The following is a 21918-nucleotide window of genomic DNA, read 5'->3' on the forward strand; positions in this document are numbered from 1 at the left end:
GCAATCCTATACACCCTCATAATTCACATATCTCCTTTACAATATGAACCTCGTTTAAGGACCGTGTGGCAAAATATTCCAAGTTAATGATTATGATAAATTTCAAGCTCTAGATCCGGTTATGGTTATTAATTTTCTCCAATTACACAGGTACATGGAGTCTATTTATTGGTAACATCAGGGCAGTAATTCATTATAATTATTCCTCTCCTATTGATTCTCTTATATAGTCCTTACAATAGCTCTTTCAATGGTGTAATGAAAAGAGCACTGGATTTAATGTCAGAAAACCCGATTATTAGTCCTGATTCCAACCACATGGTCTTAGAAAAACACTTAAGTCGTCAGAACCATAGTAAAATAATACTTATAGCAGAGAGTCATTCATTCATTCAACCAATATTTACTAAGGAGTTATTCTGTGCCAAACGTTGAAATGGACATTAGGAATAGAATGCATAGGCATAAGGCATAATCACTATCCTTAAACAGCATCAGCCTGGCGAAGGAAATACACAGATAAAGGTGAAAAGAGATTCTATGTAAAAGTGTTTCATAACTATAAATCACTGTGTGAAGTATCCATTTCTATTATTATATTTTTCATGATAATTTAATCACTAATAATTAACACGCACTATGTGGGTGCCTATGTTGCATGTGCTACCCTAGGAATGGAGGACGCAAAGATGAGTAAGAAGAACGATTAAGGGAAATGAACTAAATCTGTACATCTCAACACGGATGGACTTCAAAACATGCTAATAAGAAAAAGGCAAATTGCAGAATTGGCAAATATAATATGGAATAATTAGTGCAAATGTTTAAAGTTATACAGTAAACAATACTATATATTATTCATGGATATAGATAAATAGATACATGGTTAGGATGATATGATGAGGATGAGAGGATATGCATCAAATTCATGATAGTGTTTGCTTCTGGGAAGGGAAAGAAAGGAATGCAACAGGGATGAGGGTAAGGACAATGTCTCCTTCAATTATTTTACAGTGTTTATTTAAAAAAAAAAGACAAATTAGCAATTGTCAATTGTTGGTGATGGCACAAATGCACTTGTTATATTATCCTTTGTGGTTTTCTGCATTTAAAAACATGCTGGAAAGAAGTCTCGTAGGGGAGCCAGACGTATGACATCACAACATCAGATGAGATGCATTTCACTACTGCACATCCCTCCCTGTGCCTCAGGAAACGCCTCATGGGCAAGTGCCACTTGAAGAAATAGTGGAAGCAATTCTTTGTCTATGTCTCCTGCTTGTTCACTTTCTCTCTACACAGTGGCCTCACTTCCACCTCCTGAGAAGAGCAAGGCTTTCTTGCTTAGGTTTCCTCCCGTATTCACATTTTCATCTGATATATCCTTCACCAGTCTCACAAACTTGTTCCTTTTTCTTGGGCTGAGGAAGAGATTCCGACTCCTTCTCTTCTGTACTAAGCAAACAACTCATTTTCCTTTGACTTCTTTTACAATTTGTTCCTTCCTTTTGCTCTTCCATCTCTGCCTCTTCAGTTTTCAGCCCTTTCCTCTCTGTCCCATTTCACACATACATGGTTGTCTTCACCAAATTCCAGACTTCCCGCTAACGATTTCCCATGTGATCTTCTTTTCTTTATAATCAAACTCCCCCAAACTCATGACCTAACACTTGAGGGTCCTACATACTGATAAGCCACAATATCCTTAAACCCTGTCGCCTTGTTTCTACTTCTCTCCCTCACCACCATCACCATCACCACCCCCCTGTTGAAATTGTATCCTTGAAGATCACTGATGATGTCCTCAACACCAAATAGTTGCCATGCTCTATTCTCCCTAGGTCTCCATAGGTGAGAGACTTTAATTACCATTTTGTGCCCTTCTCCCTGATCTGATTTCCATGATACCACCCTGTCCTCATTCTGTCTTTATTCCTTTGGATGTTCCTTCTCTGACCATCAGGCTCTTTCTTTTTTTTCTGTCTCAGAAAGGAGGATGTTTTAGATATTCCACAGAATTCTGTTCTCAACCTTCTATTCTTTTCCTGGCACATATTCTCTATTGGATATTTTAGCTACTCCCATGGCATCTACTATCACCTCTTTACTGACAGTCCCCAAGTCTATGTCTCCATGAACTGTGAGCTATAGTCCCTATTTTTGACTTCCTGATGAATGGTTCTACTTTGATATTCTACTCATCTCAAACTCATCAAATCTAAAAGCTGAGCTCTTTACCTCTCTCTATAACCTAAAAAACAAAACAAAACAAAATCTCCCCCGACTAAAAACAGTAAAAATCATCTCAGTTCATTCTGCTAAATTTGTCAGTTTCTGAGACTTTCCATTTCTCCCAATCATCATAACTTCAAATCCTCTCCCATTCTCCTCTTGGTCATGTGATCATAGTTACTTTCTTCCCAGAGTTTCTTGAATCTGTCCCTTCCTTTTTATTCTCATGCCTATTCTCTTAGTTCAACATATAACTACCTCAAATCTGGATAATTGAAAACACCTTCTACAGGTTCTATTCAAGCCCCCAGGTTCTTGCATCTCAAACCTATTAATTTTCCTAAGACATCAAGTTCATTATTTCACTCTTCCTTCACAGAAATAGTTTGTCTATTATTCTCTACTAGGATAAGATAGAGTTCAAACTCCAAGGGCTGGAATTCAAAGTCCTTTACATTCTCTTCCTCACAAATTTTTAACACTATATCTCCCATTACTTTTTTAAACTCTCACAGCTTTCAGGCAAATTGCTCTGTGTAAATTCTTGAGCCTCAACCTCCTCATGTAAATAGAAATACTATTTTTGGGGTTGTTGTGAGGATTAACCATGATGGTGTGTGTCAAGCACCTAATACAGTGGCTAGTTGGTGGTAAATTGTATATCACAAAGATGTCACATGTCTTGTCAGCTCTCTGCTTACTAATTTTGGTCCTTTTATACAGAATGCCTTCCTTCCAGGTGAAAATCATGCTTCATCTGTGACTCTTTCCCTAAACGTCCCGCTAACTATTTAGTGATCTCTACATCCTCAGCCTGCTTATGAAAACTTATTGTCAATATTATACTATATTGTCTTAAACCTTAGGATGCATCAGAATTATGCTTGTTAAAGCACAAATCACTGGGTTCCACCCAAGTTTCTGATTCAGTAAGTCTAGGATGGGGCTGGAGCTTCTGCATTTCTTATAAGTTCCCCGGTGATGCTGTTGCTTCTGGTCCAGGGATCACACTTTTAGAGCCTCTAGTATCTATGTTTTCTCACACTGTAAGCTCCTAGGTGGCAGGAATGCTATATTTTTCTTTTATCCACTGACCCATCCTCCCCTTTGTATACACTCCAGAGAGTACATAGGACGTTAGTTTAATATGGAAGGTAGAACTGTTTTTCAAATGAATTTAATTACTTAATGAAGCTATGGTCAAACTCCATATTCACCAGCTGGTTGCACTCAGTCTTAAACCATTTCCAGTACTTAAAAATCTACTAAAAGACAATGTCTTAGTGATGACAGGTAAACAACGTACTATTTATTCATAAAGAAAAACACATTGGACATAGATATAGCCAGACAATCTTCAATTCTTCATGTTAGTGAAGAGGTATAAGGATTCCAGGAATTAAAAAAAGGAAAATTATATTTTCCTCTGGAATGTATTTTTAAACTTATATTTGGGGATGGGCCCATCTTACATTCTGGAAATTCAAAATGCTTTAAATAATTGCCCCACAAAGGGATGTTTCTGTGTCAAGAACCTCTCTCTGCCTCCTCTGAAGCCTAGTGATGGACTGATTAGGGGGAAGGAGGATTAGGAGGAAGGTGTCAATAGCAAAGCAGGACAGAGGAAGAAAAATGGGGAGAACATTCAGAAGATAATGAAAGAGTAATTCTGCCCCCAAACCTAGGGAAGATAATGGCCTACTTTCCCCTGGCTCACTCACATCTCAGCTACTCCTGGGCTGAAGGCTTATTATGTAAAGAGGCTCCGGCTTCACAACTGATGACATTTAATGTTTGGAATGGACTAGTGGGAGCGTCTACTGTAAAGACTGACATAAGGAGGATCTAGGAAGCACCCACCTTTCCTAGCTTGACTTTGTTTCAATCCCACTTTTTCCAATTCAAGCTAAGGTGAACAATTTTTCCTACTGAATTAATTTAAAACACTATGTCAAGCACAATTGTTCTGTTTCTACACGCTCATTCGTTTGACTGAAAACTTTCATTGACCAAATTAAATTAGATGATTTTAAAGACTTTTTCTAGTAGCCAAAATTCAGAGTAGAGAGGAAACTTTCAACCTCCTTGCTTTTGCTGGAACACTGGTTTCTATCAAAAAAGAATAATTAGAGATGGTGATGAGGTCAACAAACAGACAAAGCAAAAGAAAGAATGTTGCGAGAGAAGCTGAGAGCAAACTTTCAGTGAAGCCACCATCAGACAGATGAAAGTGACTCTTGTGGTAAACCTGGAGGACGCGCGGATTTCCTCTGCTGTTTTGACGGTGGTGCTAATGAAGCGACAGCCAGAGGCCCAGTTCCCTTGTGGACTTTGCATGACCAACAAGTCTGCTCCATGTGACCAAAACCTTTGGTCTCTAGACATGATTGCACTTCATTATTGAACACGAGACTAAGCAAAACAGTTTCTTTAGCAAAACAGGTCATCATTTCATTAAATATAATTTAAAGCATAAGCCACCAGAGCAAAAGTGTCATCTTCATCAGAAAGAGTAAAATAACACATCTACAGCTATTTCTATAGCAGAGGTTGAAAATATGGTCATAATAAGCCATTTTTCCACAAACATCTTCCTAGGTTGGTGCTGCTTTTACAATACATCTGTGAAAGTGAAACAACAAGCATTCTTTAATGTTTCACCTTTATAATTACAATAACAAGTGTAAATAAAGAAAACATCTTTATCCTTGCTCAGCCTTCTAAATATTTGATGTGAAGGCAGAGGTGGTCAAACTCAATATTCGTAACCTTAAACTAGTTTAACCAAAACTCAAATATTATATACATATATGGAGTCATATACATTTTTAGGGATCACATGACCTTTCATTGGTGTTTATATAATTATGGGAGTTTCCTCCCCATTTCTATTTGCTATGTACTGCCTGAAAAACTGTTATATTGTCTGTGCCACCCAAGGCCATGCACTATAATCATATTTAGCAGAAATGCAATAAGAACAACACAAAGAATAATTATTGCGAAGGGTGAGGACAAGGGGAAGCCAGGAAACAGAATTTATTTAATCTTAGAAAGCATTTTACAAGTTTTCATACCAAAAATATTGAGTTACCATGGAAGTAGAGGAAACATTTGTCATGGTTAGAGAACTGGCGTAAAAACAAAGGCAAGGTTAAAGGGGCACTCCTCTGGATGGAGAAGTCTTACAGTGGGGAGCCCTGGGGACAATCTTTGGGTAGGTCTTCTTTAACTGCTTTTATACAAGATATGAAAATATGTCACAGTGAAACCCAAAATTCTAGGGTTCGGTGGTAGGAGATTTCTTTGTCATTTAGTCCAATTTCTTCATTTTGCAGATAAAAAAAAAAAAGCTATGACATGGAGACTTGGTTAAGGTGACACACATAGCAAGAGGCATGTCCTGATTCCGGGACAATGGGTCTTCCTCTGCCACCCTGCCTTGCCTTTATTAGCATATGTTGTGACAATGACTGTGCCAAGGACACAGGTAAGCACTGTAGGGAGATGTCACAAAGCTTTCTGAGTTGAGCAAGCATGTATTTCAGATGAAATTAAATATGGGAAGTATAAGCAGATGCACTGAGGAAAACATAATCCAAACCTAGTCACACGTTTAAAGGCTTTAATGATCACTTATAGGAAACGTGTCTCTATGTAATGCTTCCCAATAACCATCAGCTCAATGTGCTGCAGTTCTATGGAAAGGCCTTTGGTCATCATATCTAGAAAAAAGTGGGAACAAAACGGAAAACATTATCCTACCATTGTATAAAACCAGAGAGTCTTTTTTTTTTTTTTTTTTTTTGAGGAAGATTAGCTCTGAGCTAATGTCTGCTGCCAATCCTCCTCTTTTTGCTGAGGAAGACTGGCCCTTGAGCTAACATCTCTGCCCATCTTCCTCCACTTTATATGTGAGACAGCTGCCACAGCATGGTTTGACAAGCAGTGCATATGTCCACGCCCAGGGTCTGAACTGACGAAGCCTGGGCCACCGAAGTGGAATGTGCGAACTTAACTGCTGTTCCACTGGGCTAGCCCCCCAGAATGTCTTTATACTTGGAAAGCTGTGTTGACTTTTAGGCATAAAACCTAAAAAAGGATTGAATAGCTGGAAAGATTCACAGAATGGCAACTGAACTGGTCATGAGGAAGGAGAGACTCCAATAGGAGGATTGACAAACAAATTTAGGATAGAGAGGGAAAATATTACAGTACGTCTTAGTCTGTTTGGGCTGCTCTAACAGAATATCGCAGAATTGATGGCTTATAAACAACAGAAACTGATTTCTCACAGTTCTGGAGGCTGGAAGTCCAAGAGCAAGGCATCTGCAGCTTCAGTGTCCAGTGAGAGCTCACTTTCTGGCTCATAGATGGCCGCCTTCTCACTGTAACCTCACATGGCAGAATGGGTGAGGGATCTCTCTGGAGTCTTTTATAAGCACACCAATCTCACTCACGAGGGCTCCACTCTCATGACTTCCCAAAGGCCTCACCTCCAAATACCATCACACTGGGGATTAGGTTTAAACATACGAATTTGGGGGAACACAAAGCATAGTAAAAAAAACAAAACAATAATAGAATTAAAAAGACCAATAAGAGACTTGTATTCTCATATATTACTGATAGGGGTGTAAATTGGTGCAACCCCTTTAGAAAACTCTATGGTAGTAGCTACCAAAGCTAAGCACACATCTGCCCTATGACCAGCATTTCCATTCCTAGGTATATTCCCAAGAGAAATGACTATGTGTCCTAAGAAAAATCTGTATGAGAATTTTATAGCAACGTTATTTGTAATATCTCAAACTTGGCATGATCCAAATGTCAATTAGCAGGAGAATGCATAAATAAATCATGTCATATTCATACAATGGAATATTACAAGGCCATAACAAAGAACACACTACTTATAATGCAACAGCATGTATGTATGAATTTCACAGACATCATGTTGAACAAAAAGAGTAGATTTTGTATTAGTTCATTTATATAAAGTTCAAAAACAGGCAAAATGATTGCAGATGATAGAGGTCAGAATAGTGTTAAAGTCTCTGGGACACAAGTAGTGACTGGGGAAGGCTTGAGGGAACCTCCAGTAGGACTGAGAGTGTCCTATGTCTTCATCTGAGTGTTGGATTATAGGGATGCATGCAATTATCAAAATGTATTAGGCTAGACATTTAATATTACTGTTTGTTTTACTGCAATGAAGAAGGAATAAATGATAGAGGGTAGGAAGAATATGATTTAAAAGAATCTAAGCAACAGGAAGGACTATTGCATTTGTTTTGTCACTTCTCCAATTTAGACTGACTGAGTATGTTCCAGGCACTATGTTCCAGAGAGGGACCCAAAAATAATATGACTTACTTCTTGTCTTTGAGAAGTTCACAGGCAAGTGAGAGACAGACCTGTCTTTAACTCTAACAACATGATAAGTATCATCATCGTGATATGTATAAGACTATGGGAGCATGAATTGAACATAGGAAAAGGGAAGTCAGGCATAGTTTCATGGAGGAAGTACATTTGATTTGTGACTTTAAGAATGTGAAGAACCTCAACAAGTGGTGTCAGAGAAGGAAGGGTATTCCAAAAAAATATCCTACATGCATGAAAGCACAAAATTGTCTAGCAGGTTTGAGATGTCTAGGTGTGACAATGGGTACAGATAGGGCAGAAAAGATGAGGCTGGACTGGAACTACGAAAATCATGAAGGGCCAAGTAAGTAATAGTAAGAGTTGAGACTGAAGCAGGAAGTGATATGATCATATTGGTACTATAGAAAGATAACCCAGGTGGCCACGCAGAGGCTACACAGAGGGGAGAAGAGGATGTGGTGCCAATAGTCGCTGGACACACACAGGTATGCCAACCTGGTGGTTGAACTGAAGTGCATGCTGGTTGGTAGATAGAAAAAAAGTAACTTTGGTAAGTGGTAAAATTAAGAATACAAAATCTAATACAAACTTGTTAGTACAAACTGATCATTATAAGATGTTGCTATGGTCATTGATAACTGGGCTTCCTGGCCTTGTGACATGGAGGGGACTTTTGCAGTATGGTCTGTGGGTTTGGGCTGCGTCACAGTAGGCAGCAAGGCTACACTGCACATCCTTTAGTGGCACATACTTTCTGGAAGAGCCCAGTTAAGCATCATCCTCAACCTCAAACTATTGCTTCTGACTTGCTTAGTTTTACTTTTATTTTAATTATAGTGCAATCCAATTCTGTGTGTGTAGTTTTTAATATAACATATACATTTATGATAAATATTTAAAATGGAAATCCACAGTGAAGAGACTTCAAAGTATGGATATGTTTCTAAATTTTATTTTAAGTATATGAACAGGTAAATATTCTGAATTTTCATGAGATCAAAGAAGAAAATGATAATCAACCACGATGTGAGGGTTCTGAGACTGTACAAAAATCATTACAACATTAAAAATTCTTTGTATTTCTAAAATGAAAAACAACTTGATTTTTTCAACATAAATGTTGACTAAATTATTATTACAAGTGATATAAATGTTGGAGGGAAATGGAGCTCAAAAGTTGTGTTGTTGAAAGTTGAACAGGCAAGCTAGCCCTGATGGCCCAGTGGTTAAAGTTTGGCATGCTCTGCTTCGGCGGCCCAGGTTTGGTTCCCAGGTTCAGTTCCTGGGCATGGAACCACACTACTCGTCTGTCAGTAGCCATGCTGCAGCAGCAGCTCACATAGAAGAACTAGAAGGACCTGCAACTAGGATACACAACTATGTAGCAGGGCTTTGGGGAGGGGAAAAAAAAAGAGAAAGATTGGCAACAGATGTAGCTCAGGCTGAATCTATCCCAGAAAAAAAAAAGCTGAACAGGCAAATTTTTTAAATCAAAGTGGCTATCATATTTTGTTAAAGGTCACGATTCCAATAAAAATTTTTTACAATCATTAATGAAGGAAAATTTAAAGAACATAATAAATCAATTTCATGCATTCAAGTATTTGAAATAAAAACTTTTTATCAAAGTATTTCAATAAAGTAATTGCAAAACATTTTGAAACATATTATCAAAACTTTTAGGGCCAGCCCAGTGGCATAGCAATTAAGTTTGCCTGCTCCACTTCCGCAGCCTGGGGTTCGTGGGTTCTGATCCTGGGAGTGGACCTACACACTGCTTATCAAGCCATGCTGTGGCGGTGTCCCACAAACAAAATAGAGGAAGATTGGTACAGATGTTAGCTCAGGGACAATCTTCCTCAAGCAAAACAAAAATAAAAACAAAAACTTTTAACACAATCTATTATGTAGTTAGACATAATTGAACATTTTTCAACATGAAATACTTAGTTGAACTTTGAAAAAATGATATCTACATGGGTTTATCATTGCAATGTAGATTTGTGGTCTTGACTGTGGCAAGGCATTTATCTACTGAAATGATAAAGCAACATTTTGAAAAATCTCTAAATCAAAGCAGTAAAATTTTAATCACTATTGACATAGCTTTAAATGTTCCATGTGAAAGTGTTTTAATAAAGCCTAATATGCAAAATTCAAGATGCTGAAGGTAGTTAAGTCTTTTTGTTGATCTGGTAAAGCTAGATGGGAAAGCATCTGTGAGATCTCAAGCTATTTCAATGGGCACCAAGAAAAACAGTTTCTCTGAGAAATATTTACATAAAAAAGTGCCAGAGTGGTGATAGAGTGGAGAAAGTCTGGAGTTTCAGCCTACAATTTTGAAAAAAGTTCCAGAAGTTTTGTTTTGGTCCTAACTCACTATGTTCAATATATCCAGCTGACATAATAAACAATGTATATCAAATAAATGAATATAAATATTTTCTTGATAAATTTCCTATTTACTATCGTATATTAAATAAACACCAGAGATAATTAAATAATATATCTGAACAGAGCTTGGGATTGAATATTAGAAAAATATTAGGACCCCTACAGGCAATCTATAATGCTAGGACTGCAACTACTGAGTGGAAATCATGCCAAGCCTTGCGTGTTCCTTTAAGGTAAATCGCGAAGTGGGAGTAGTTAAGCATTTGGAAAGCACAATTAACTTTTAGGGATTTGGCTTTAATGAAATACTCTAACAGAAATGTCAGTGCTTCCTTTAGCTTTATAAGAAAGAAATAAAAATATGCTGCCCATATAAAATTAATAAAGCAAATTGTGAAAGAGAAGCAGAAAATATACAGAAACAAAGAAATAAAAAGTACAATATGAAACAAAACTAAATAAATCATAAATTATAGGAGAAAAACTATTAGATTGTTTAATAAATTACACAGAAATGGGTTTATTTTTTGACAAAAAATGAAAAGTATGATGAATTATTAACCTCTTTCAATTTACTCAATCCTAAATGCTAGCCACATTATGTTTGTAAAGAAAGTAGATTTACGGTGATCAAAAATTTATGAAATTAAGCCAACTAATTTAATATGACTTTCCAAGGAATGGTTTTATGATTTAATTGAAAGAAATTGAAAATAAATTAAATATATAAAAATCTCAGATAATATTACACAGCTAGAAAATTTTTCAACATAATTATTAAAAGTTCAAAGGCTGAAAAAGCTTTTAGTATGATGAACAATACTGTTGATATTAGGAGAAATGCTCTATGTACAGAGAACTACAAATTACAGAATGACTATCAACTTAGAAGGAAAGTTATGGGAAGAGCCTATGTACATTTGCCGTGGCCCCTCACAGCTCAGACAAGGGCCACGCTCAGGGAATGAAACCATGTCAACCAAAGACTGCACAAACACTTCTGGGCCAACACATGATTCTGAAATCATTAGAAAAATGTGATGAATGATAAGTACTAAAAATTATGTCATCTGGCGAGTGGTTTTATAAGGTACACATAGCTTAGTTTATATAGAGAATAAAAGGTGATTTTAAATTCTTTGATTTACGTGTTGATTTACGTATAGCTGTGATAGCTCACATTTTTAATTTTTACCCTGGGTAAAGGCAGGCAAGAAGGAAAGTTAGAAGGCTATTGTAGTGGTGTTAGTTAGAAATTATGGAAGGAGAAAAAGAAGGCTCTGAAATAGAGAGGTAGAAGTAATAGGAATTACTGACCAATTTGATATTAGGAGAGAAGGTTCAAGGATCATTTCTAACTTCAATGGATAGGATGGTACCAGTTTTGAACATATTGAGTTTGAAGAACATGTGTAACATCCCTAGGGAAATATATAAAAGACTAATAATAACAATACTTATAAATAATTATATCAGGCTAAATAGTGCTCCACATTCTTTCACATACTTTATCTAATTTTCATACCACTCTAATTAATATAGCAATACTACGATTACTAACAGCTTCTCATTATTGAGCACCTGCTATTCCTCCGTTCAGCAATGTTATTTGAGCCTGTCTATATGTCAGGCGTTGGCAATATATCAGTGAGCAAGATAAATCCTTGCCCTCATGGAGCTTACACTCATGTGGAGAGAAACAGACAACAACAAGATAAATGTAAGGTAGAAGGTCAGGAACCAAATGGGTAAGTGGATGGAGAATGATGGTATAGGTTAAATAGGGTGATCAGGGAAGGTGATATTTGAAGAGAATCTTGAAGGAGGGAGAGAGTGACTCTTGACTATCTTGAGAAGAGTCATTCTGGGCAGAGGGCACAGCAAGAGCAAAGGCTCTAAGGAGGGAATGTCTTTCCCGATGGATTTGAAGGTCAGTGAAGAGGCCAGTGTGGTTATAATGGACTGAGTGAAAGAATGAGCCGTAGGAGACATGAGATGAAGTCGGAGTGGTTGGCAGAGGTCACAGACAGGATCTTTTAGGCCATGGTAGAGCATTTGGATTTTACTCTAAGTTGTTTAGTGAAAGGAGAAAAAGCAGTGAGGGCCAGAATGGTGTGACTTGAGTCCCTTCTGGAGGATACAGGGGAGGATTCTAATGAGAAGGAGTTGGAGGGAAGTAGGGAGATCTTCAGGCCAGGACACTGTGTGGGTACAGTCAGCATTTTCCTGGGGATACCATGGAGGCCATTCAACTGGAGTAGAGGGAGATAGAGACAGATGGGCAGAAAAAGGCCAAATTAGGCAGGGCCATGCAGGCCACGCCGAATATCTTGGATTTTATCCTGTGGGTAACTGGGAGCCAATGATGGTTTCTACAGCTAGAGCTGAAACATGGTCAACATTCACTATTTCTTAACTAACATTTTCCTAGGACGTTGCCAAACTTATATTGGCAACACTTACATTTTACTTATATTTAATGTTTTTCACTTGTAATAAAAATGATCACATATAACATCTAGGTGGATATTTTGACATGCTAATTCCCTTTAGTTCCAAACTCATTCAAATAATACATTTTTGTCTGAAAAGAGAAATTATAATGTGAGGTTATGAAAAGTCCATTTCCCTCTTAACATTCTTTCTAGCAACTCAGTTGTTTTCATTGGCTTTTATTAAAACAACCTTTGTGTGAACTGGCAATTTGTTTTGTAAATATCAATGAAAGCATATTTCAGAAAATATAGTAATAAAAACCAACCCAATTTCAGAAATATGCTGGCTGCCAGATGTCAGTCTTCAGCTCATATTATGAGTATTTCCAGTAAGTCTTAAATACACATTAACATGAGAAATAGCTTACTGTTTAAGATTAAAAAAAAGTTGAAAAATCCTTCACTGCCTCTCAAAAATTGTTTTGAGAGTTCAGTCCAATAAAATGTATTTCCCTTTTTGATAAACTACATGTATAATGGTTTCAAGCTCACACTATACTTGTGCTCTATGAAACATGAAATAATAGCAAATACTTTAAGGCATTCTTTAACTAAGTACAAAGTTGTACGGTAGAGCCTAGAGCCAAGGTGAGGGAAGATAAATGTGGGTCAGAGTAGTTAGGAAAGCTTACTGCAAGACATGGCTTCATGAGGGCCTCAAAGAATGGGTATGGCAAGGAGAGGGAAGGTGGAAGTTCATTTCAAGCAAGGAGGCTAATATGAGTGGAAGAGCAGGATGGAGGGAGAGAACTATTTACTGAAGGGTTATTAGATGCCAGGTGCTGTAGAAGTATTTATGAAATGAAATAAATATTATTTAACCCTCACAGCAAGACTTTGAGGTGGATATTATCATCTCCATATGACAAAAGGAGAACAAGGCTCAGAGAAGGTAAGAAACCTGATTCTGATTATACCTTTCAGAATCAGGATTCAATACCTAGGTCTGCCTGGCCCTAGAGGTGGGCTTTCTCCAGCAGCTTATTGCCTCCTTCGTGTGTCTGTGCTGCAGTGAGGAGCCTGTCCAGCCTGTAGCAGTTCAATGTGACAGATGGATTGGGCCAGACTAAAGAGGGCTGAAGAAGCCAGGATGATTAGATTTTGAGATTGCAGATGGTCACTGATAGTTTGTGTGCTGAGTGAACACAGTATGAGCAGTGTTTAGGCACTGGTTTGACAAACAGGAATAGATGATTCTATAGAGGGTAGAGGTAAGGGTCCCTTGTAAAATTTCAAGGATCAAAAGATGCAGGCCTGGGCTAGAATGAAGGCATGAGAGTGGAGAAGAGATGGAAGTGAGAAAATGTTAAAGAAAAAATCAAGAGGATTTAGAGGCAGACTGAATAACAAGACCACTGACTCAGAGATGAACTTTAGTGACTACAAGAATTACAGTGCCATCGACAGAAACTGGAAAGTTGAGAAATGGAGGTGAGCTGAGACTCTGATGAGCCAAGTTTTGGCAGGCACAACCAGGAAATGCAGCATACTTTCAGGTAGCAGAAGAAGTCATTTTTCTGAACTATTTTTGGAGAAAGGAAAATAACTTTTTCATAATCAAGACACTCAAATATTTCTATTTGTTCTACTTAAATGATCTCAGAAAGAAGCCAAAAAGTTGAATATAGAAAGAAAATGCTACAGCCTTTCTCTCCTCTAACGTCACTTATGAGAGTTAGAGGATGAGAGATAAAAGGATGAAGTCTAGTTTCAGGTAAAATAAGTACTCTTTCCATATTTATTTGGTCATAAATTTAAGTATTAATCAAATAAGTTTTCAATAGACATTCCTTAAATAACTTGTTCTTCTCTAATAATATCTACCTCATAACACTGTTTGGGGGATTGACATAAGATCAGATATGTAAAATTTTTATTTAAATTGCAAGGTCTATATAAAATGCTATAATCATCATATCACAAATTATAGATCTGTTAAGAAAGGACGGACTAGTGAGAAAATCTATGATGTAGTCCCTCATGTGCCAAATCACTGCATGTCTTTGGACTGTACCTTGAAATGCTTGGATCCTCAGTTTTATAAAAGGGGCAGGTTAGCCCAGACATCCTGGGAGTCTCCAGCTCTGAGTGAGAATTGTAAAGGACAGTACTACCATGTATAACATCAATTAATGTCTTTGATACAAATATTATTATTTATTTGAAAGGAGGAAACATGCATTGAGAATGACAATATAGAAATCGCAAGCAAGCCTCATGACTTTCAGTAAGGACCCCAATACATTATAGCAAATGCTTACAAATGTTTTTAAATATGTAGATATTTATATTTAAAAAGAATCGAAGGCTTAATCAAGAAGTAAAATCTTAAGGATAAACATAAGGCAAAGGGCACCTAGAGTGTCCAGTCCCTTAAGCTGGTCATTAAAGACCAGAAATCATCATTACCAAAGGAAATCAGTGAACTGCAATAGTGTCGCTGACTGGGTTAAGGGGTGTGTGGATTACCATAAACTCTTTTTTTTTATGTTTTCTGTGGTGAATCACAGTAAGCAAATGAAATAATTGCAATGCCAATAGTTGGTCTCACAAGTTATGGTTGCCTTTTTGCTATACATAAAAATGAAACCTTAAACTAGGAACAAATGAAAAGAAAGAACCATCCTCAGATAATCTAAAAATATGAAAACATTTAGCAATTAAATTAACAAAATGCCAAAATAAACTCTACTTGCGAGGGATCTAAATCAACCCAAACAAATTTTGGGGAACCCTGGAATTCTGAAGAACACATTTGGGGACAAAGTCCATAACATCTTAAAGAAAAATAAAGGATTTGTATCTGGATTCTGAATTTCTCTATACTGGTATCATGCTATCACTTAACATAGATAACACTGTGAGGTTCTCCCCCAATGCTGACACAAAAGTTCTGACCATAACACAAAATTCCAATTATAGCTCAGTCATTTTGAAGCCATGTGACGCTACTCAACAGGCCTTGTGCAAATATCCTAGAGGGAATGGCTATGCTATTTGAACAATTCTGGAAATTTTTCCTAAATTGTCATGAACAAAGTTTCTAATTTCCCCTTTCCCCCATCACCTGCCATATGATAGGTTTAGAAGAAAGGGAAAAATCAGAATTGATTACTTATTAATTCTGTCTAAGAATAAATCTCTTAGATGACAGTGACATCAGCAAGATGGAAGACTAGGAAGCTCCAGCCCTCTGTCCCAGATGGAAACATTACAAAAACAATGAGAGACTGATTAAAACAACTTTATAGGAGCTCTGAAACTAAAGATCTAAAGCAACCAAGCAAATGCTCAATCAAGAAAAAGCCACATTCAACGTAGCAGGAAATTTCATTGAACTTTTAACTCTCCTTTGCCCCACCCTTTCTCCATTCAATGGAGAAAGGACAGTTTTTTCAACAATTGGTGCTGGAAAAACTGGATATCCACATACAAAAGAATGAAGTTGGACCCTTACCTCACACCATATACAAAAATTAACTAAAAATGGACCAAGAATCTAAATATAAGACACAAAACTATAAAACTCTTAGAAGAAAACATAGGGAAAAACTTCATGACACTGAGTTTGGTGGTGATTTCTTGGATATGACACCAAATGCAGAGGCAACAAAAGAAAAATTAGATAAATTGAACTTCATCAAAATTAAAAATTTTGTACATCAAACGACACTGTCAACAGAGTGAAAAGTCAACCCATGGGACAGGGGAAAATATTTGCAAATCATATATCTGATAAAGGATTAATATCCAGAATACATAAAGAACTCCTATAATTCAACAACTAAAACAAACAAACAAACATTTGGTTGATTAAAAAATGAGCAAAAGAAGATGTACAAATGGCTAGGGGGTACATAAAAAGATGCTCAACATCACTAATTATTAGGGAAATGCAAATCAAACCCATAATGAAATACCACTTCACACCTATTAGAATGGCTATTATATGTAAATATATATATAAAAATCCAGAATTTTAAAAGTGTTGGTAAGGATGTGGAGAAATCGGAACACTTGTGCACTGCTGGTAGGAATATAAAACAGTATAGCCGCTGCAGAAAATGGCACAATAATTCCTCAAAAAATTAAACATTGAATTACCATATGATCTGACAATTCCACTTCCACGGATATATACTCAAAAAAATTGAAAGCAGGGATTCAAACAGATTTTTGTACACTCATGTTAATACCTGCATTATTCACAAGAGCCAAGAGTTGGAAGCAACCCAAACATCTGTCAATGAATGACGGATACATAAAATGTGGTCTATACATACAATGGAATATTATTCCACCTAAAAACAAGGAAATTCTAATACATGCTAAAACGTAAACGAACCTTAAGGACACTATGCTAAGTGAAATAAGCTAGTCACAAGAAGACACATACTGTATGATTACCTTTACATCAGATACCTAGCATAGTCAAATTCATAGACACAGAAAGTAGAATGGTAGTTGCCAGGGGCCGGCAGGGAGGAAGGCATGGGGAATTGTTTAACGGGTATAGTTTCAGTTAGCAAAGATGATGGAGTTCTAGAGATGGATGGATGGTGGTAATGATTGCACAACAATGTGAATGTACTAATGTACACTCAGGTACACTTAAAAATGGATAAAATGGTAAATTTCATGTTATATATATTTTATCACTATAAAAAATACAAATAAAAATATCTGTCACTGAGTACTTGGCTTAACACCTCTTCCTTTCACTGTGGCTAATAGAGGCTGTCTTGACAACTGCATGAAAAGATTTTAATTTATATTTAATTTTATGATACCAAAGCATCTTTAACTTCCTAATACTTTTGGAAGTCATAAATATAATGTCTATATCACATAGAAGTCCACACTAAGATGTATTTTTATAAATATTTTCTTTTTATCTAATTTGACATGTGATATTTCACATATATTAATAGACTATTTTGCTACATGGATAGCAAAGTTAGTAAATAACCATTTGTTTGACAGAATTAATTGAGGAGCAATGTATACCCAGAAGTGGTCTAACTTACATTTTTCTCTCTCTCAATTTAAATGTCTCAGATTTATTTAAGGCACATATTGGTCTCCTTGCCTAAAATAATCGTCCTCCTTCATTCTACCTGCTCAAATTCTCCCCCTTCTTTAGGGTCCAGCTAAAGGCAAATATTTTATAAAGCATTTACCCAGTTCACGTTCATCCTCCTCACCTCTATTCTCTAATCATTTAGTGCTTAGTAGTAGACTGCCTTATATTATTTGCTATCATTTTATGTTTTAGAACCAACTAAAATGTACCCAAAACCCTGACAATTATTCTAGCCTGAAAAGAGAGCCCAAAATAGTGAAACAAGGTAAACGCACTAAAACCAAATTCTGAACTTGTCTACTCTCTTTAAAGTCCAGTGCAGCCCAATCTGAATATGAGTTCAAAACCACTATTCACTTGGATTCTTTAATCAGTTAATTCTAACAACTGGCTTATGGAAGACTAGGGGGAAGGGATTCCCTCTTTCCCACCTCCCAACACACACAACACACACAGTTGCACACACATACTCAGCCACACATGCTGGAGCACAGTTTTGCATATGAGTAGTAACTGTAAGGAAAGAAACTCTCTGGGAACTAAAGCAATAATATTTTTGAGCACCCCTATCTATAAAGCACTTTGCTAAGCCTTGTAAATAGGGCATTCACACACCCACAGTCATCTTTAACCCAATTTCAGAGTCTATTACATTGTGGTTAGGGCATGCCTCTGGGCATTGGGCTGCTGGGTTAATCTGGGAATTTTCCTCTTGGATCAGACATGAAACGGAGCTGAGAAAAAATCAATTAGAGGAGGTGGAGGGCAGTTGTCTTCCCCTTGCAATAAAAAAACATGTCTTCCAACAAACTGAAGTTCACTCTTTGTAGTTAAAACTACATATTACTTTGAGTTCAAATTCTTTCTCTTAACATATAAGATTTATTGGAATTATATTGTTTGAGCAGAACCAAGAAAGCTGAATATTATTTCAGGTTTTCAAGCCATAAGGAAAAATAATGCCTTTAGGTTTTCCATTCAGCTAGGAAAATTACAGCTTCATATTTGCAACACTAAAGCTAATGCAGTGTCAGCACCTCCATCAAACCTCGCTGTTCAGCAGTTTATAATTCAAGCAGAAATGTTCACTCCAAGCCCAAACTTGGCTTACATAATCCCAAAGAAAATGGAGAAAAAATTATTTTGGCTAGTCCTGACTTAGAAAAGCAAGCGAGAGGATGCTTTTACAGAGCATTTTGAAAAACATCTTTGAGAATTTGAGAATGTAATTGGGAATTACTGAGTTGGCATCCTTCACTCCTAAAGTTATAGAGATAACCAAAAATTCCATGACATCATGTCAGCATCAGCAGTGTCTTAACTACTTTCATGAAATTCTTCATCAGGTGGAATTCCACATCAGACAGAATTACTGCTCAGAGAGAAAAATAAATTATAGCGGAAAATAAGGACAAATAGGAAATTTACCATGAGGGAATCAGAAAACTTCAGATGCATCTTTCCTTTAAGTACTAACTCTCCAGTGTCCCGTGCACAGACAGCTAAAATGAAAAAACTGCTGTTTCCAATTTTTAAAGTACATTGGAATGGCAGGCTGGAATTCCCAGAATCAACCTTCCTCCTTCCAAATGTTATCTCGGACTTAGAAAGAACTTAGCGATGAAGTAGATTTCCAGAAACAGGTGACAAGAGCTACTGGGCTGCCCAACTCACTGGAGGTGGGTGGGTGTGAGTGGAGTGGGAGAGCTGGTCAACTTTGGGATGCTATGCAGTCTGAAGTCACGTGGCAGGTGGGTTATAGGTTGACTGCCTGGTTCCTTCAGGAATCCTGTGGATGAATCTAGCAGCCAACCCCTTACTCTGATTGTCTACACTACCTTCAAAATATATCAAAACTTTGATATTGTGGTATGAGGGCATTGTGTAAGAAAGTCATCCTTTCCTATCGGTAGAAGGCTCACTTGTATTACATAGGTTGATACCTTAAGCACTCCATGTCTGTTTTCACACAGCGTTTATTGAAGCCTTACCCCGGGCTAGGCTACAGATGATTCAACACGAGTTCTGTTCTTCATAAGATGTCAGGAAGAAGTGAACAGTTCATAAAGACAACTCCAGTACAACTTTGGAGTGTCATCTGGGCCACTTCACTGAAGAGGATCCTGAAGCGTCAGAGGACACCTCCTCTCTTCCCCACTACAAAGCTTTGTCCACCCTTTGAAATCGCAGACTCCCCAGGCAGCCCCTTCCCTCTTCCCTAAACGCGTATTTGTTAATCAAGCACTCCCTGCGGGTGGGACCCTGGGTCGTTTTAAGAGGGGAACGACCAGGCCTGGGAGAGCGGCAGCAAGGACGGTTTTCGGAGGGGGCAGCGGTGGCGTCTGGAAGAGAGGGCGAGCCTGGCGGCGTTGCCTGGAGGGTCTGGCCGGCTTTGGCCTGGTCGGGGGCAGGGAGGACTCACGGGGCTCTGGGCTCACCTGATTGAAGTGTGCAGCGATGAGCGAGGGTTCCCATATCTTAGAATTCGTGCTCGCCGACCCGCTTTTCTCTTTCTTGGGTGCCATGCAAGGGACGGGAGGAGCATTGGTCTCTACCTGGGCTCAGGCCAGGACTAAGCGTCCCCGCTGCCGTAGTAACCGAAGCCACGCCCAGTTCCTAAACGAATTCGGTTCCCCTCCCCCAAGCCTGGTTTGAATCCTTAGGTAAACCGCTTCCGTCGCCATAGCAACCAAGTTTCTGAGCGCGTGGTAACTCGCGCGCGGGACTCCTACTCTCCCTCGTTAAATTTTAGGATTTTCCAGCAGAACTGTGCAAGTGGAGGAAGACAAGATGAGACTGGTCTCGAGCTGGTCTGGCTACTTTCCTTTACTCCGACCCTCTGCTGCTTCTTGGACCTTCCTTGGTCAAAAGCATTGTCTAGAAACTCAAAAAATCCCATCCACGACTTCTCCACCAAGATTTAATCCATCCTAGGTAACCTAGAATAGAGAAGCGGGCCCCTCAGGGGACAGCCCATCCGGTATTCTCATCTGCTCTAATCTACCCCAAATGCCCCCTTAGTGAAGCCGAATCTGTCTCCCCTACCTCCATCCTCTGCTTTGGTCTTGCTTCTGCCTCGCAGGGCCTTACTAAACAAGTCCAATCTCTCCTCCAAGAGACCCTTTATATAATGGTAGGCGGGATTTGTGTTTTTCTAAATCTTCTCTGCCTAATCAGCCCCAGTTCTTTTAAGCTGTCCTCCACAGGTAAGTAGAGTCTTTTTCCCACCCCACACTCCCCAATATCTAAAATATCCTAGTCAGAGTCCCCCAAATAATAATGATGATAATAATAGTAATAATGCTAATAACAACAACTCTTGTTTTTGAGTACTGATTATATCCTCTACATAGTTATGTTGTTTAATTCTTACAACCACCTTATTCCATGTCCCACAGTGTATGACTGATGGCACCGGGGTTAGAATCCAGGGTTATCTGAGCCCCAAATGCAGTGTGCTTGACCTCTACACTACTGTGTACCCCTACTCCTTTAGACCACCAAAATGAGAGATGCCACCCATTTGGGGCTCGATTTATTTATGTTTTATTGCAATGAGACACATTTGAGGTGCCCCAGCAGAGCTTGACCAAAGGTGTTTTGCCCTCTTTAGTGGTTAACGCAGTGCTTAACTATTCCCCCCAGCCTTGCACTTTGCCTCCACGTGAGATGCTTTCATTATCCCAATGGGCCAGGGATCGCTGAGGTGATGCGTGTGACCTGCAACTTCATGTCACTCAGCACAACCTGCCAGGTGACCTTCCTCAGGGAGAAGGTGTTCTAACCCTTTTTTTTAAATTTCTATTTATTTATTTATTTTTAAAGATTGGCACCTGGGCTAACAACTGTTGCCAATCATTTTTTTTTTCCTGCTTTATCTCCCTAACCCCCCGCCCCCTCCCCAAACACAGTTGTATATCTTAGTTGCAGGCCCTTCCAGTTGTGGGATGTGGGACGCCGCCTCAACGTGGCCTGACAAGCGGTGCCATGTCCGCACCCAGGATGCAAACCCCGGGCCGCCGCAGCGGAGCACGCGAACGTAACCACTCGGCCACGGAGCCGGCCCCTATTTTTTATTTTTTTGAGGAAGACTAACCCTGAGCTAACATCTGTCGCCAATCCTCCTCTTTTTGCTGAGGAAGACTGGCCCTGAGCTAACATCTGTGCCCATCTTCCTCTACTTTATATGTGGGATGCCTGCCACATCATGGCTTGCCGAGCGGTGCCACGTCTGCACCCGGGATCTGACCAGTGAACCCTGGACCGTCGAAGTGGAATGTGCAAACTTAACCGCTGCGCTACCGGGCGGCAGGAACCCTTCTTGTT

General features: G+C 38.5%; 1 protein-coding gene across 4 annotated transcripts in view; it reads right to left on the minus strand.

The window, feature by feature from the left end:
- The window catches only part of SPAG17 (sperm associated antigen 17), a 209891-nt gene extending 189707 nt beyond the window's left edge, over positions 1–20184 (minus strand). For 2 of the 4 annotated variants that reach the window (XM_070487137.1, XM_014847644.3), the window contains exon 1: positions 20031–20171. In XM_070487137.1, the coding sequence (XP_070343238.1) occupies positions 20031–20117 (87 nt within the window). In that variant the 5' untranslated portion in view covers positions 20118–20171. Of the gene's footprint in view, positions 1–20030 lie in introns of all 4 variants that reach the window. The other 2 variants (XM_070487139.1, XM_070487138.1) reach the window with 2 other exon arrangements.
- Positions 20185–21918: the final 1734 nt, after the last annotated feature.

This window comes from Equus asinus, chromosome 16 (assembly GCF_041296235.1).
Source record: "Equus asinus isolate D_3611 breed Donkey chromosome 16, EquAss-T2T_v2, whole genome shotgun sequence".
Taxonomy (NCBI): domain Eukaryota; kingdom Metazoa; phylum Chordata; class Mammalia; order Perissodactyla; family Equidae; genus Equus; species Equus asinus.